Below are 13,939 nucleotides of genomic sequence, written 5' to 3' on the forward strand. Positions count from 1 at the left end.
CCCCTTCCCCCTATTCTTAGGTTGTAACTGGGTTATAGCTTTCATGTGAAAGCCATAAATTACTTTCATAGTAGGGCTGAGTACATTGGATACTTTTTCTTCGATTCTTGAGATACTTTACTAAGAAGAATATGTTCCAGCTCCATCCATGTAAACATGAAAGAGGTAAGGTCTCCATCTTTCTTTAAGGCTGCATAGTATTCCATGGTGTACATATACCACAATTTATTAATCCATTCGTGGATCGATGGGGACCTGGGCTTCTTCCAAGACTTAGCAATTATGAATTGGGCTGCAATAAACATTCTGGTACAAATATCTTTGTTATGATGTGATTTTTGGTCTTCTGGGTATATGCCCAGTAGAGGAATTACAGGATTGAATGGCAGATCTATTTTTAGATCTCTAAGTGTTCTCCATATCTCTTTCCAAAAGGAATGTATTAATTTGCATTCCCACCAGCAGTGCAAATGTGTTCCCTTTTCTCCACGTCCACGCCAACATCTCTGGTCTTGGGATTTTGTGATATAGGCTAGTCTCACTGGAGTTAGATGGTATCTCAAAGTAGTTTTGATTTGCATTTCTCTGATGATTAAAGATGATGAGCATTTTTTCATATGTCTGAAGGCCGCACGCCTGTCTTCTTCAGAGAAGTTTCTCTTCAAATCCCTTGCCCAGCCTGTGATGGGATCCCTTGTTCTATAAGCTGAATTATTTCAGAGATTTTTCTCTTTCTGATTTTCTACTGATTTCTCTGTGGCTGGGACAATGCCTGGTGTTTAGTCAATTCTTAATTGATTAGTAATTAAAGATGCAAATAAACAAATATGCATACTGTCCCTAGGAAAATAGGAGTATTTGTATATCTTATTCATAGTCACTCTGCATAACCAGAGTTTGGCATAGTTCTTAGAAAGTATTCAGTGCAAGAAAAGAAGGAGGAAAGGAAGGGAAAAAATTAGTCAAATCTATAAATCCTTTAAACTGGGCACACCTAGACTGCTCCGATGGTGACAGAGTCAGCACTGTCATTTTGTGATTCTTCCCTCCTCGAGTGTTACATACACACACATGACATCTGAGACAGAAACCTAGTGAGTTTGCCAGGGTTGAACCAGATATTAAATATTAGTAAAGGATAATTTTAATTTTTAGTTGGAGAGTGAAAATAAATAGTTGACCTAGTATCACACACACGTGCATTCACAGGATTCTCTGTATTAGATTATTAGACCATCAGCCATTTTTTTAAAAATGCACAACAGAGGGGTTCATAAAGGCATCAATTGTAGAGTCAACTCTAGACTCAGACCAACTTCAATTTAAATGAAACTTGTGACCAATGAACAAAATACTCTGCCTTTCATAACTTCCACTTTTTCATCTGTAAAAGGATGTTAATGATAAGTGGCTACTTCATATAGTTATGATAAAGATTGTGATAATGTAAGTAAAACACTTAGCATAATATCCAGCGCATGGAAAATACTCAAGAAATGTTTCTTACTAGATGTCAAAGTGAAAGAGGAAAAAGTCTTTTTAAAAGTTTTATTTTGTAAAATGAGATATTTACTAATAGACTCAGGTAAAAAACAGGAGAGTGAAACACGGTTTTCGATCATTCATTTATTCATTTTTTAACAAATGTGGTACGTTACACACTGTAAAACAAGGGTTGGCTGTTGCATAACTTTGACAAATGACAAGCGAATACATTTTGATAATTAATATAAAATTGGAGATCACGTTGAAACAGGAAAATATGAGCCGCCAGACAAACTCTGAGTCTGTGACGATCACTAAATGGCTTCGATTTCTGGGTTTCACAGGTATTTCACGCTGGTCAGGCTTTCCGGTTGGGGCGATATCCAATACACTGGCACCTGCTTGGAGATTTACAGTTTAAATCTTACGTAAGAGGCTGTGCAATTCACCAGACCTATAACAGAGCTGTTACTATCCATAACACACATCACCTTCTGGTTGAGAGGAATATTATATATGATATCAAGGGAGGAGCATTTTTTATAGAAGATGGTATTGAGCATGGCAATATCCTGCAGTATAACTTGGCAATATTTGTACAGCAAAGTACTAGTCTTCTGAACGATGATGTGACCCCAGCTGCATTTTGGGTAACCAACCCGAACAATACCATACGGCACAACGCAGCTGCTGGAGGTACTCACTTTGGTTTTTGGTACCGAATGAACAACCACCCTGATGGGCCATCCTATGACCGAAACATTTGCCAAAAAAGAGTTCCTCTTGGAGAATTCTTTAACAATACTGTTCATTCTCAAGGTTGGTTTGGACTGTGGATCTTTGAAGAATATTTCCCCATGCAATCAGGATCTTGTACTTCCACAGTGCCAGTGCCTGCTGTATTTAATTCACTTACTACTTGGAATTGTCAAAAAGGAGCTGAATGGGTCAATGGGGGGGCCCTTCAGTTCCATAACTTTGTGATGGTCAATAACCACAAGGCTGGAATAGAGACCAAGAGGATTCTGGCTCCTTATGTTGGAGGGTGGGGTGAAGCCAGTGGAGCAATGATTAAAAATGCAAAAATAGTTGGTCATCTTGATGAACTGGATATGGGATCTGGCTTTTGTACAGCGAAAGGCCTGGTTCTTCCCTTTAGTGCAGGCTTGACTGTATCTTCTGTGCACTTTATGAACTTCGACCGCCCCAACTGTGCAGCTCTGGGGGTTACATCCATCACTGGAGTTTGTCATGACAGGTGTGGAGGTTGGAGTGCCAAGTTTGCTGACATCCAGTATTTTCACACACCAAACAAGGCTGGCTTTCGATGGGAACATGAAATGGTACTGATTGATACTGATGGCTCACTTACAGGTAAGGTTACTTCTAAATTTGAATTTTTGAAGTTGAATTTTTAAAGCAGACTTAACATGCATTACATATCTTACCCACCACCAAACTTCACTAATGCTTTAAAGGATGTAGACAAGCCCCAGGCACAAATTCTTTCCTGGAAGGGCCCCAGATTGTCAGAGGAAGAGTCTGGATATGTCCTTTTTCTTCTGCATTTGAATGTTGATCTTGAATTAACAAAAAAAATTTGGGCAATATTTATGAAAACATTAATCACAAAAGGAAGCCACTTAGGTTTTGTAATGTCTCCATCTTATATGCAGTTAATCACACAAATAAGCAATTATTTACATGACCACCCAAGTACTCCAGCTAGTCATGTCCCATAAACATGTAAATAGCAGATATATTTGCAAATGGAATGTAGCCAGACTATATAGAACCTTGCCAAAATTCTCTAAGAAGAAAAATCACAAGCCTGCAATTAACCCTTTTTCTTTCCAATCTAAATTCTATATTTAGAATTTATTCAAAGAGTACTAAAAAAGAATGAAATTCAATATACATCATAGGTTAAATTTTTTAGCATTTCAAGTTTAAGTATGTCACATCAATATTTCATAAATATTCATATTTTATAGAATTTATCATCTTTACAATTTTTTTTGAGACAGAGTCCCACTTGGTCACCCTATATAGAATATTGTGGCATCATAGTTTATAGCAATCTCAAACTGTTGGGCTCAAGAGTTCCTCTTGCCTTAGCCGCCTGAGAGGCTGGGAGAACAGGTGCCCGGCACAACACTCAGCTAACTTTTTGGGTCTATTTTTAGTAGAGACAGGGTGTCGCTCTTGCTCAGGCTGCTCTCCAACTCATAACTTCAAGCAATCCACCTGCCTGGGCCTCCCAGGTAGTAGGAGTACAGGTGTGAGGCACCACACAAAGTCCATCTTTACAAATTGTTAATAATAAAGATTTATTCAAATAAGATAGGTAACATGGCTGTATATATCCGAGGCTACTAAATAACACTTTGTAAGAAAGAACCAGTTAACAGGTTAACACACAAATGTCAGTGATTTACCTTTGAAAGACTCTCTGAAAGATGAAAGAAGATTCATCTCAATAATGGACTGAAAACAAATAATCAAATGCACTGCATTTTCAGTCACAGCCAAATTCTTTTTTTTTTTTTTATAGTTTTTTGGCTGGGGGCTAGGTTGAACCCACCACCTCTGGCATACAGGACCAGCGCCCTATTCCTTTGAGCCACAGGCGCCGCCCACAGCCAAATTCTAATTGTGGCTTTAAAGAGGCAGAACATTTGGATGCTTCATATATATATATATATATATATATATATATATATATATATACCCTTATGTAACCTTTTTGATTTACTTAATTCACCATGGGGTTCTACTGTTAGTTGATGGTCTATTTGTACAAGCTTTATGGCCTGATGGCCTAGATTTAAATCCTGCATGTCCTTGATCAAGTTACTTATGCCACTTCCCATCTCCTACTTTGACTGTCACTGTGCTTGAGATCCTGTGTTTCAGCTGCATCTGTAATAAGGTCCCTGACTGAAGTCGCTGCAAAGCTTCTGTATGAGGACCACTTGCCCCATGCCAACAAATAAAAGAATTACTAAAATTTTAGATTTTATTGGAGATACTATGGGTCACACTACCTGTTATATTGTACACTATTTGGGGGGGGGGCGGTTAGTTTTCTAACATGAAATAGAAAACATGCTGTCTGTGTTTGCTTCCTAGGGTACAAAGGACACACTGTTATTCCACATAGCTCATTATTAGACCCTTCCCGTTGCACTCAAGAAGCCGAGTGGAGCATTGGGTTCCCTGGCTCCGTCTGTGATGCCTCAGTCAGCTTCCACCGACTGGCATTCAACAAGCCTTCCCCAGTTTCTCTGCTTGAAAAGGACGTGGTTCTCTCAGACTCGTTTGGTAAGTGGTAAGTGTATTACTCATTTGGTAAGTGTATTATAGTACTTTGAGCTGCTAATTTACATGTCTTCCTAGACCTTTGTCATCATCTTCTTGGATTTTTTACTTGAAGGTTTGAACACTGAAAAAGAAAACAACATCTATGTTAGAATCCAAACAGGAAACAAATTATACACTCGAAACAAGGGCTTGAGGAACATTGAACAAATGCATGAGCCAGGAACCTACAGACAACACTATGCACTAAAATAATGCGTTTCAATATAAACCAATTACATTTTGAAAATTTGTAGCATGATTATACTAGCCACATAATAACTGCTAAAATTACTTTTTTTTTTTTTTTGAGACAAAAGTCTCACTCTGTTGCCCTAGAGTACTGTTATGTCAGCCTAGCCCACAGTAATTTCAAACTCTGAGATACAAGTGATCCTTCTACGTCAGCCTCCTGAGTGGCTGGGACTACAGGTGTCTGCCGCAATGCCTGGCTATTTTTTCCATTGTTTTAATAGAGATGGTGTCTCACTCTTCTCAGGTGGGTCTCAAGCAATCCACCTGCCTCAGCCTCCAAGAGTTCTAGTATTACAGTCATGCATAGCCCTAAAATTACTGTTGTGAAGTCCATCAGGACATGGTGGAATTTTGTTACTCCACTCTGTGTTTTCGGATCCTATTCTTAAAATATTTCTTGTAAGGACTCCATCTTCTCCCCTTGCTTCAGAGTTTCGTATCTATTCCCACTAAACATTCTGGAACTGAAGGAATAACCATAAGATGGGTCCATGGCCCCACTGGACACTAAGGAAAGACTCATTCTATCACCTGTCCTTCATAAGCCCCCTTCTGGAGGGTGGACCTGTTAGCATGGTGGAGTATAGGATTTGAGGATTAATATCAGTTTAGAGCCAAGATGATCTAATAATTTGGAAAGTCTGCATATTTTCCTTTTCCTACTATGCAGTGGTTTCTCCCACTCAGTGGAGGGGCTCTTGGTATGTGAATTGTCTTAGATCTAGAAAATAGGTAAAACGTTAGATTTCTGTGACCCAAAATCACCATCACTTTTCTTCCTATATATTCACCAAATATCACCTTAGTATGCTACTCATGTATTAAATCTTTTTTTCTTTTCTTTTTTTTTTTTTTTTGTTTTCACATATACATGTGTTTATTAGGCTTCTATTTTTTACCTTCACGAAATTAAAAAGGCTTAAACTTTAACAACAATAACAATGTTTAAGATAGGGACCAGAAAAAAAACCTCCGCAATCTCTCCCCTCTTATTATTTTACTGATACGGATTTTGTCACGTGAACGAAAACAAATACATTCAGAAAAGAAATCAGACGATTGCTGCAACAAAGTATTAAGCAATAATAGTAATAGTAATAATAATAGTAATTCAAAGAAAGTAACATTCACATTGTCAAATAAGAATGTGTCAATTGTAGATGCTTTGACTCTGAGGTTCAGTATGGATCCATCAATTAACTATTTCTTATTATTTTTTCCCCAAAGTATCAAAAAATAGACAACTAATATTTATAAAGATAAAAGATAATTTCAAAAAAAATAGATCACACCCAATGTTATAGATAATAGAAACAAAATAAATACTTCAAAACCATTCTACTTAACCTGGATACACTTGATATTAAAATTAGAAAAAATATATTATTATAAAGGGAACATTACAAACATAATTCACTTATAAATGAGGATGCAGTATCCTGCATCCTAAACATTAACAAGTTGAAGTAAAAATTAATGTTTTTTTGTTTTATTTGTTTATTTATTTTTTTATTAAATCATAGCTGTGTACATAGATATGATCATGGGGCACCATACACTAGCTTCATAGACCGTTTGACCTATTTTCATCACAATGGTTAACATAGCCTTCCTGGCATTTTCTTAGTTATTGTGCTAGGACATTTACATTCCACATTTACTAAGTTTCACATGTACCCTTGTAAGATGCACCGCAGGTGTAATCCCACCAATCCCCCTCCCTCTACTCCCCTGCCCCCTCCCTCCCCTCCCTTTCCCCTTCCCCCTATTCTTAGGTTATAACTGGGTTATAGCTTTCATGTGAAAGCCCTAAATTAGTTTCATAGTAGGGCTGAGTACATTGGGTACTTTTTCTTCCATTCTTGAGATACTTTACTAAGCAGAATATGTTCCAGCTCCATCCATGTAAACATGAAAGAGGTAAAGTCTCCATCTTTCTTTAAGGCTGCATAATATTCCATGGTGTACATATACCACAATTTATTAATCCATTCGTGGATTGATGGGCATTTGGACTTTTTCCAAGACTTAGCAATTATGAATAGGGCTGCAATAAACATTCTGGTACAAATATCTTTGTTATGATGTGATTTTTGGTCTTCTGGGAATTAATGTTTAAGTAATGTACTTTAGTTAAAATCAAATCCAATTTATGTGAGAATTAGTCACTATTTTATTTCTTCTTCTTTTTTTTTCTTTTCCTTACCCTCACGCCCTCTGTCTTTCTCTGTCTGCTTGCTCCTTCCCCCACCCCCACCATGTCAGTAATTGTCATTAATTGTCCTCATATCAAAGTTGAATACATAGGATTCATGCTTCTCCATTCCTGTGATGCTTCACTAAGGATAATGTGTTCCACCTCCATCCAGGTTAATACAAACGCTGCAAAATCTCCATTTTTTAAAAATAGCTGAATAATATTCCATGGTACACATATACCACAGCTTGCCAATCCATTTCTGGGTTGAAGGGCATTTAGGCTGTTTCTACATTTTAGCGATTATAAATTGAGCTGCAGTAAACAGCGTAGTACAAGTATCTTTATATTAAAAGGCTTTTTTTTTCCTTCTGGATAGATGCCCAGTAATGGGATTGCAGGATCAAACAGGAGGTCTAGGTTGAGTTCTTTGAGGTTTCTCCATACTTCCTTCCAAAAAGGTTGCATTAGTTTGCAGTCCTACCAGCAATGTAAGTGTTCCTTTCTCTCCACATCCATGCCAGCATCTGTAGTTTTGAGATTTTGTGATGTGGGCTATTTTCACTGGGGTTAGGTGGTATCTCAGGGTGGTTTTAATCTGCATTTCTCTAATAATTAGGGATGATGAACATTTTTTCATATGTTTGTTAGCCATTTGTCTGTCTTCTTTAGAGAAGGTTCTTTTCATCTCTCTTCCCCATTGATATATGGGATTGTTTTTTTTCTTGTGGATTAATTGAAGTTCTGCATAGATCCTAGTTACTAAGCTTTTATCTGATTTAAAATATGCAAATATCCTTTCCCATTGAGTAGGTTGTCTATTTGCTTTGGTTATTGTCTCCTTGGCTGTACAGAAGCTTTTCAATTTAATTAAATCCCATTTGTTTATTGTTGCTGTTGTTGCTATTGCCATGGCAATCTTCATAAAGTCTTTCCCCAGGCCGATATCTTCCAGTGTTTTTCCTATTCTTTCTTTGAGGATTTTTATTGTGTCATGCCTTAAATTGAAGTCTTTTATCCATCTTGAATCAATTTTTGTGAGTGGGGAAAGGTGCAGCTCCAGTTTCAGTCTTTTACATGCGGATATCCAATTCTCCCAGCACCATTTATTGAATAGGGAGTCTTTCCCCTAGTGAATGTTCTTGTTTGGTTTATTGAAGATTAGGTGGTTGTAAGTTGTTGGTTTCATTTCCTGGATTTCCATTCGATTCCAAATGTCTATGTCTCTATTTTTGTGCCAGTACCACGCTGTCTTGACCACTATGGCCTTTTATTACAGCCTAAAATCTGGTATGGTGGTACCCCTGGCTTTGTCTTTATTACTAAGAACTGCCTTAGCTATACGGGTTTTTTTTCTGGTTCCATACAAAACGCAGAATCGTTTTCTGTAAGTCTTGAAAATAGGATGTTGGTATTTTAATAGGGATGGCATTGAATCAGTAAATTGCTCTGGGAAGTATAGACATTTTAACTATGTTGATTCTTCCCAGCCATGAGCATGGTATGTTCTTCCATTTGTTAATATCCTCTGCTATTTCCTTTCTTAGGGTTTCATAATTTTCTTTATAGAGGTCCTTCAGCTCTTTTGTTAGGTATATTCCTAAGTATTTTATTTTCTTTGGGGCTATGGTGAAGGGAGACACAACTCCCTTAATTAAAGACATAAGTCTCATCTTGGCTGTTGGCATATATAAAAGCAACTGACTTGTGGACCTTGATTTTATATCCTGAAATATTACTGTATTTTTAAATGACTTCAAAGAGTCTTGTGGTTGAGTCTTTAGGGTTCTCTAAGTATAGGATCATGTCATCAGCAAAGAGGGAGAGTTTGACCTCCTCTGCTCCCATTTGGATGCCCTTTATTTCCTTGTCTTGTCTAATTGTATTGGCTAGAACTTCCAGCACTACGTTGAATAGTAAAGGTGACAGAGGACAACCTTGTCTGGTTCCAGTTCTAAGAGGAAAAGCTTTCAGTTTAACTCCATTAAAATATTAGCTGTGGGTTTAGCATAGATAACTTTGACCAGTTTAAGAAACGTACCACCTATGCCTATACTACTCAATGTTCTAATTAGAAAAGGATGCTGAATTTTATCAAATGCTTTTTTAGCATCTATTAAGAGGATCATATAGTCTTTGGTTTGGTTCTGTTGATATGGTGAATAACGTTTATAGATTTGTGTATATTAAACCAGCCTTGCATCCCTGGGATGAAACCTACTTGATCATGATGTATGACTTTTTTGATGATAAGCTGTAATCTATTGGCTAAGATTTTGTTGAGAATTTTTGCATCTATATTCATGAGTGAAATTGGTCTGAAATTCTCCTTTTTAGTTGGTTTTTTTCCTGGTTTTGGTATCAGGGTGATGTTTGCTTCATAGAACATGTTGGGGAAGATTCCTTCCTCCTCAATTTTTTTGGAATAATTTCTGCAGTACAGGAATAAGCTCTTCTTTGAAGGTTTGATAAAATTCTGATGTGAAGCCATCTGGACCAGGGCATTTTTTAGTTGGAAGATTTTTTATTGTTTCTTTAATCTCAGTGCTTGAAATTGGTCTGTTCAGGAGATCTATTTCATTTAGGCTAAGTCTAGGGAGAGGGTGTGATTCCAAATATTGATCCATTTCTTTCACATTGTCAAATTTGGGGGCATAAAGTTTCTGGTAGTGTTCAGAGATAATCTCTTGTATCTCTGTGGGATCAGTTGTTATTTCCCCTTTGTCATTTCTGATTGAGGTTACTAGAGATTTTACTTTTTTAATTCTAGTTAGTCTGGCCAAAGTTTTATCTATTTTATTTATTTTTTTAAAAAAACAATTCCTCATTTCATTAATTTTCTGAATGATTCTTTTGTTTTCAATTTCATTAATCTCTGATGATTTTGGTTATTTCTTTTCTTCTGCTGAGTTTAGGCTTAGATTGTTCTTCTTTTTCCAGTTCCATCAGATGGCTTGTGAGTTTGTTGATATCCTCTCTGTCTGTTTTTCTAATGTAAGCTTCTAAAGCAATAAGTTTTCCTCTCAGGACTGCTTTTGCTGTATCCCATAGGTTTTGGTAGCTTGTATCTTCATTGTTGTTATGCTTAAGGAAGTTAATGACTTCCTTTTTTATTTCTTCCTGCACCCAACTGTCATTCAGCATAAGGTTGTTTAATTTCCATGCCTTTGTGTGAGGTTGAACGTTTTTGTTGGAGTTGAGTTCCACCTTTAGTGCCTTGTGATCTGAGAAGATGCAAGGTAGAATTTCAATGCTTTTGATTCTGTTGAGGATTGTTTTGTGTCCTAGGATATGATCAATTTTGGAGAATGTTCTATGGGACAATGAGAAGAATGTATATTCTTTATCTTTGGGATGGAGTGTTCTATATATGTCTATCAAGTACGGTTGTTCTAGGGTCTCATTTAAATCTCTAATATCTTTGTTTAATTTCTGTTTAGAGGATCTGTCCAGCTCCAAGAGAGGGGTGTTAAAGTTCCATTTTATTATGGTGTTATAGGATATCATATTGCTCAGACTAAGCAAGGTCTGTTTCAAGAATCTGAGAGCATTTAAATTGGGTGCATAAATATTTAAATTGAAATGTCTTCTTGTAATTTTCCTTTGATCAATATGAAGTTACCATCATTATCTTTTTTGACTTTGGTTACTTTAAATCCACATGTATCTGAAAATAAGATTGCAACCCCTCTTTTCTTCTGAATTCCATTTGCCTAAAAAATTGACTGCCAACCCTTAACTCTGAGGCTGGGCTCAGCTGGGAGGCTCTTCTTCAAGGTGAAGATCTGATGGGCTTTGTTTCTTGCCAGTGTTCAAGCTCAGCTGGCTCCACTTGTGCTCATTCTGGGTCTCAGGTGAAAGGAGAGCAGTCATCTCAGGGAGGCTCTTCTTGTGATAGGAGAGGCTCAAGATGTCAAGCCTCACTGAGCAAGCACTTTTCAAGCCTTTGCTAGTGTCAGTTCTGCTGATGTCCCATAGGGCAAAAGAAATCCCCCATATCAACAGATCAGGGAAATTTACTTTGTTCTCAAGGAGGGGAGAGGAGTAGATATGTGCTGAAGAATAATCCAAATAATCACAGTTCTTCTCATACTTCCCAAGGTTTTTAGTAGTACAAGTTTTTCATGCCTCTGCTCATGGAACTAACACTAACTCATAAAGCTTGGAAATTAGTGGATTTTTTTCCCCTTCATATTGGAAGTGACTTTTTCTCTTCACTTATTATCCAAGAGGAAATGAATAATGATCTACTTTTTTGAGTTTGCTTTATTTTTTAATTTTTTAAATTTCTTTTTATTAAATTATTAAATCATAAACACATAGATCATGTATACACTAATGCATTATGGGGTACAATGTGCTGATTTCATATAGAATTAGGAACACTTACATCACACTAGTTAATATATACCTCATCTCATTTACTTAATTATTATGTTAAGACATTTATACTGTATACTTATAGATCCGACATGTACCCTTGCATTATGTACTATAGGTGTGATCCCGCCATAGCTTTTTCCTCCTAAATTCTAAGGTAAAAGGTCACTGATTTAACATAAAACCAATGCAGGATGAAAAGTGGATGGGAAGGTAGAGAAAAAATAGGACCAATTAATCAAAGATATTTTCTTTATAGGGTAAGAGACCTTTTCAAATATTCTACTAAAGTTTTCAGGCACTCTCTCCCGATCAAAGCATTACTGACTTATATGGTTTTTCCCTTAACAAGTAGTTCAGCTTGCAAGTTATTCATTCTCAAAGTGTGAATATCTTGGCCAATGCTAAGTGATAGGTCTAGTCATAGCCCTGTTCACTACGCATTCCAAATCAAAACTTCATTAAAGTCAAATAAAATTACTTACTATTAAAAATTAGTATTGGTTTTATGGATTTTAATTAGCTCAACAGATGTAGGCAATGCTAAGAAAGAATCAGAACTTATGTTTGTATACACCATAAATCACGGATTTTGAAGAATAATTAAAAGAATTAAAATGGAATTATGTTTAAACCAATGAAATTTGAAAAATTGTATTAATATATTTAAGCACTTTGTCTTAGTAGTCACACTCATCATCAAGTTTCAAGTGTATCATTCCCTAAGGAATAAAGGCCTGTCTCAATTCAAAACTGCAGGTTGGAAAGCATTTTACATTCCAGTTAAATGTAATATGAAACATCTGAAATCTTCAGTTAAACAAAGTCGTTTAGAACATAAGTAATAAAATGCTATGCTGACCTCTTTAGAGATTTCTATGGGCTAGACCAATATTTTACATTTTCACTTGTTTATAAAAGAGGAGTATTCTAGAGTTTGCTATTATTTGCTCGTTTTATGTTCTATAGGTGCAAGTGTTGTTCCCTTTCAGAAGAAACGACTGACTCACACGTCTGGATGGATGGCTCTGATTCCAAGCGCAAATCACATTAACTGGTATTTTAAGGGTGTGGATCACATAACTAATATATCATATATATCAACATTCTATGGATTTAAGGTAAACAAAGAGCTATCAAACCTATCTTCGAATAGTTTTTAATAATTGCGTATCACTCAAACACAGCCTACATGCTCATACTTATACCCGTTTTATGCCTAGAGGGCCCTTGCTTTGCAAATCAACCTGATAAGTTCTGCATGTCACCCACAACCCATTTTAAATGTAATAAGTAAACCCCAAACAGCCCCCTTTAAGAATGTGAAGTAAGCAATTTTCTGCCATATTCCTACTGTATGAAACTTGTATCCCTGTTATTATCACCATGGTAATAACTTATATTAATTGAGTGTTCAAGATGTCTCAGGCACCAGTTAAGGGTTTTCTTGTTTGTATCATGCAGTGTATCATACCCACAGAGAATTATTTCAGAAAAACACATCAATACCTATATGCCTGCCACCATTCTATGAACATTTAATTTCAATTTTTTTTATTTTTTATTAAATCATAGCTGTGTACATTAATGCAGTCATGGGGTACAGTGTGCTGGTTTTATATACTATTTGAAATATTTTCATCAAACTGGTTAACATAGCCTTCGTGGCATTTTCTTAGTTACTGTGTTAAGACATTTATATTCTACATTTAATTTCTATTTTTTTATAGAAAAAATTCTATTTTTATTCTATATTATTATGTACATTTAATTTCTATTTTTAAAAATAAATCATGGTAGATAAAGTGGAAGCCCCCTGTGTGATTTACTCTGATTTCATTCTTTGCTCTCTACTTGCAACAATAACCAATATTTTGAACTGAGCATTTCTCTCTGTACCTGTTATTCTATATATAGTACATATTTGCACAGCGTATTTTAAATGTTTTCAACATTATAGAATAAAATATTCACCACCATTTCATCTGTCACTTGAAGAAAGAAATAAAATATTCTCTAAAGACATACTATTTATGCGCCCACACATATATACCTAAGTGTGTACAAGGACACACAGAGGAAAGAGTAGAGGATCCTTTCATTGCCGTAATGATGGAGCCAGCATTATTGCACAGATATGTAAAATGTTAATAAGTAAAATATAAATGCAGGATAAAAAACAAAATCAAGACAGAATTTTGAAGTCTTAATGTAATAGAGGGGCTAATTGTATGTAATTAAAATTAAGGTATTGTTATGCAG

General features: G+C 36.0%; 1 protein-coding gene across 2 annotated transcripts in view; it reads left to right on the top strand.

The window, feature by feature from the left end:
- Positions 1 to 13,939, top strand: part of PKHD1L1 (PKHD1 like 1) — a 167,600-nt gene that overhangs the window by 85,468 nt on the left and 68,193 nt on the right. For both annotated transcript variants that reach the window (XM_053559209.1, XM_053559208.1), the window contains exons 49-51: positions 1,830 to 2,859; positions 4,618 to 4,809; positions 12,647 to 12,798. In XM_053559209.1, the coding sequence (XP_053415184.1) occupies positions 1,830 to 2,859; positions 4,618 to 4,809; positions 12,647 to 12,798 (1,374 nt within the window). The remainder of the gene's footprint in view (positions 1 to 1,829; positions 2,860 to 4,617; positions 4,810 to 12,646; positions 12,799 to 13,939) is intronic.

The sequence above is a fragment of the Nycticebus coucang genome, chromosome 13 (genome assembly GCF_027406575.1).
Source record: "Nycticebus coucang isolate mNycCou1 chromosome 13, mNycCou1.pri, whole genome shotgun sequence".
Classification (NCBI taxonomy): Eukaryota; Metazoa; Chordata; class Mammalia; order Primates; family Lorisidae; genus Nycticebus; species Nycticebus coucang.